The sequence below is a fragment of the Callorhinus ursinus genome, unplaced genomic scaffold (genome assembly GCF_003265705.2).
Source record: "Callorhinus ursinus isolate GAN/ISIS: 27379988/994484 unplaced genomic scaffold, GSC_fseal_2.0 scaffold8, whole genome shotgun sequence".
NCBI classification, from domain to species: domain Eukaryota; kingdom Metazoa; phylum Chordata; class Mammalia; order Carnivora; family Otariidae; genus Callorhinus; species Callorhinus ursinus.
This window is the reverse complement of record NW_027397070.1, coordinates 73,017,107-73,019,575: the sequence shown is the minus strand read 5'-3', so window position 1 is coordinate 73,019,575 and position 2,469 is coordinate 73,017,107. Positions and strand designations below refer to the sequence as shown.

General features: G+C 66.1%; 1 protein-coding gene across 3 annotated transcripts in view; it reads right to left on the bottom strand.

Annotated features, from left to right (window-relative positions):
* The window catches only part of TEDC1 (tubulin epsilon and delta complex 1), an 11,119-nt gene that overhangs the window by 7,174 nt on the left and 1,476 nt on the right, over positions 1-2,469 (bottom strand). For all 3 annotated transcript variants that reach the window (XM_073895981.1, XM_073895980.1, XM_073895979.1), the window contains exons 3-5: positions 2,389-2,469; positions 1,786-1,988; positions 1,345-1,500 (exon numbers count right to left, since the gene is read on the bottom strand). The exon at positions 2,389-2,469 is cut by the window's right edge and continues 70 nt beyond it. In XM_073895981.1, coding sequence (XP_073752082.1) covers positions 1,345-1,500; positions 1,786-1,988; positions 2,389-2,469 — 440 coding nt within the window. The remainder of the gene's footprint in view (positions 1-1,344; positions 1,501-1,785; positions 1,989-2,388) is intronic.

The following is a 2,469-nucleotide window of genomic DNA, read 5'->3' as shown; positions in this document are numbered from 1 at the left end:
GCAGGGTGCACAGGTGCGGGGTGCAGAGGTGCAGGGTGCACAGGTGCAGGGTGCAGAGGTTCTGGGTGCACAGGTGCTGGGTGGACAGGTGCTGGGTGCAGAGGTGAGAGGTGCACAGGTGCAGGGTACAGAGGTGCAGGATGCAGGGTGCACAGGTGCAGAGGTGCAGGGTGCACAGCTGCATATATGCACAGGTGCTGGGTGCAGAGGTGCTGGATGCAGAGGTGCAGGGTGCACAGGTGCACAGATGCACAGGTGCTGGGTGCAGAGGTGCTGGATGCAGAGGTGCAGGGGTGCAGAGGTGCAGGGTGCACAGGTGCACAGATGCACAGGTGCTGGGTGCAGAGGTGCAGGGTGCACACGTGCAGGATGCACAGGTGCAGGGTGCAGAGATGCAGGGTGCACAGGTACAGGGTGCAGAGGTGCTGGGTGCACAGGTGCGGGGTGCACAGGTGCGGGATGCAGGGTGCACAGATGCAGGGTGCAGAGGTGCAGGATGCAGGGTGCACAGGTGCACAGATGCACAGGTGCTGGGTGCAGAGGTGCTGGATGCAGAGGTGCAGGGCGCGCAGGTGCTGGGTGCAGAGGTACTGGATGCAGAGTTGTAGAGTGTGCAGGTGCAGGGGTGCACAGGTGCAGGGTGCACAGGTGTACAGGTACGGAGGTGCAGGGTGCACAGGTGCTGGGTGCACAAGTGCAGGGTGCAGAAATGCTGGGTGCACAGGTGCTGGGTGCACAGGTGCACGGGTGCAGAGGTGTAGGGTGCACAGGTGCACAGGTGCAGGGTGCAGAGGTGCTGGGTGCACAGGTCAGGGTGCAGAGGTGCAGGGTGCAGAGGTGCATGGCTGCACAGGTGGAGGGGTACAGAGGTGCTGGGTGCACACGTGTACAGGTGCAGGGGTGCACAGGTGCAGGGTGCAGAGGTGCACGGGGCAGGGTACACAGGTGCAGCGTGGGGGGGCCCAGCACTGAGGAGCCCTATGCTGGTGGGGGTCCCAGCCTCCCTGCCCAGCCACTTCTCAGCCTAGACTTTGCACTAGACCTGTAAGAAAGATCTCTGCCCCCACAGCTAAGCCTTACCAGCCCTCAGGAACCCTACAGAAGCTGCCCACTGCCCATCAGCCTACACCCAGGATGTGGCAGAAGGAAGGGGTACCTTCCTCCCGGAAACAGGCCCAGGCAACAGCGGCTCCCCCAGGGCCCAGAGCCCATTTCTGCTCAGAGACGGAGCCTGAGGCCTCTGATGACTTCCGGGTCCATCCAGACCTCAGGCAGAGAGGGAGCTGACAGCCTGTACCACGGAGAGTAAGTGTTCCTGGGTGGACAATCCTCAGGTGACAATACCTTGCCCAGGAGGGCACACTGCTCCTGCTGACTGGTGATCAGGTTTCGCCACTGGAACCGCAGCTTTCCCATCAGCCACTGCAAGTGGCGTATGTCCACAGGGCCATCTGCTTCCTGGCGGGGTGGGAGTGGGCCAGCACTGGCCAGGGCTTCACACTGGAGAGGGCACAAGGGTCACACCCTGTTCCCATATCCCGTGCGGAGACCCCAAGGGGGACAGAGAAAAGAGGCTCCTGGAGGGAGAGCCGTGGGCCCCCAGGGCTGCCAGGGGGAGACTGTGAGCACACACACCTCACCCTGCCCGAAAGGAGGGGCAGGGGAGAAGGCAGGGGCAGGGGGATGGCAATGCCGACCCCCACAGGGCTGCCCTGAGGGCCGGCCCAGGCTGAACCCAGGCTCCCCACCAGGACCCAGCCCCACGCCCCCTCACAGCATACACACCTCGCACAGGGGTATCTCGTCGCCCAGCCGCACGCGCGTCTGGGCCAGCAGCTGCTCGAGCAGGGGCCCGCGGGCCAGCAGCCAGGCCAGGGCCAGCAGAAGCTCGCGGCTGCCCTGGGAGCCGTCCTCGGGGAGCTGTGCCAGCGCCCTCCTGGGGTAGCCCTGGGAGCGCAGCGCCGACTTCACCAGGTGGACTTGGGCCTCTGGGGATGGGGGACCGCCTGCTCAGGGGGCTGCCCACTGGGAGAGACCTCGCATGACTCCCAAGCAGAAGCCAGGTTTGGAGGGAACGATCGGGACTCAGGATGAACGGGCCGGGGCTAATGCGGTGGGCGGGGCTTTGCCCGAGCAGGTGGAGTGGGCGGGGCCAGGGTCTGCAGGGGCGCGTTCTTACCAGGGAGGCGGGGCTAACCGGGCTCGGGCTTTACAGGAGGCGGACCCAGCCACAGGGTCTGTGAGTGGACAGAACTGGAGCCCGCAGGGGCGTGACTTAATGTGGGAGCGGGGCTAATTGGGGCAGGTGGGCTAACCGGGGGCGGGGCTTGCGTGAGCAGGCGGACCCCACGGTGAGCGGGCAAGTCTTATCGGGAAGGCGGGGCTTACCCAGGGCCGGGGAGGCCGGGGAGGCCGGGGAGGCCGGGGAGGCCGGGGAGGCCGGGGAGGCCGGGGAGGCCGGGGAGGCCG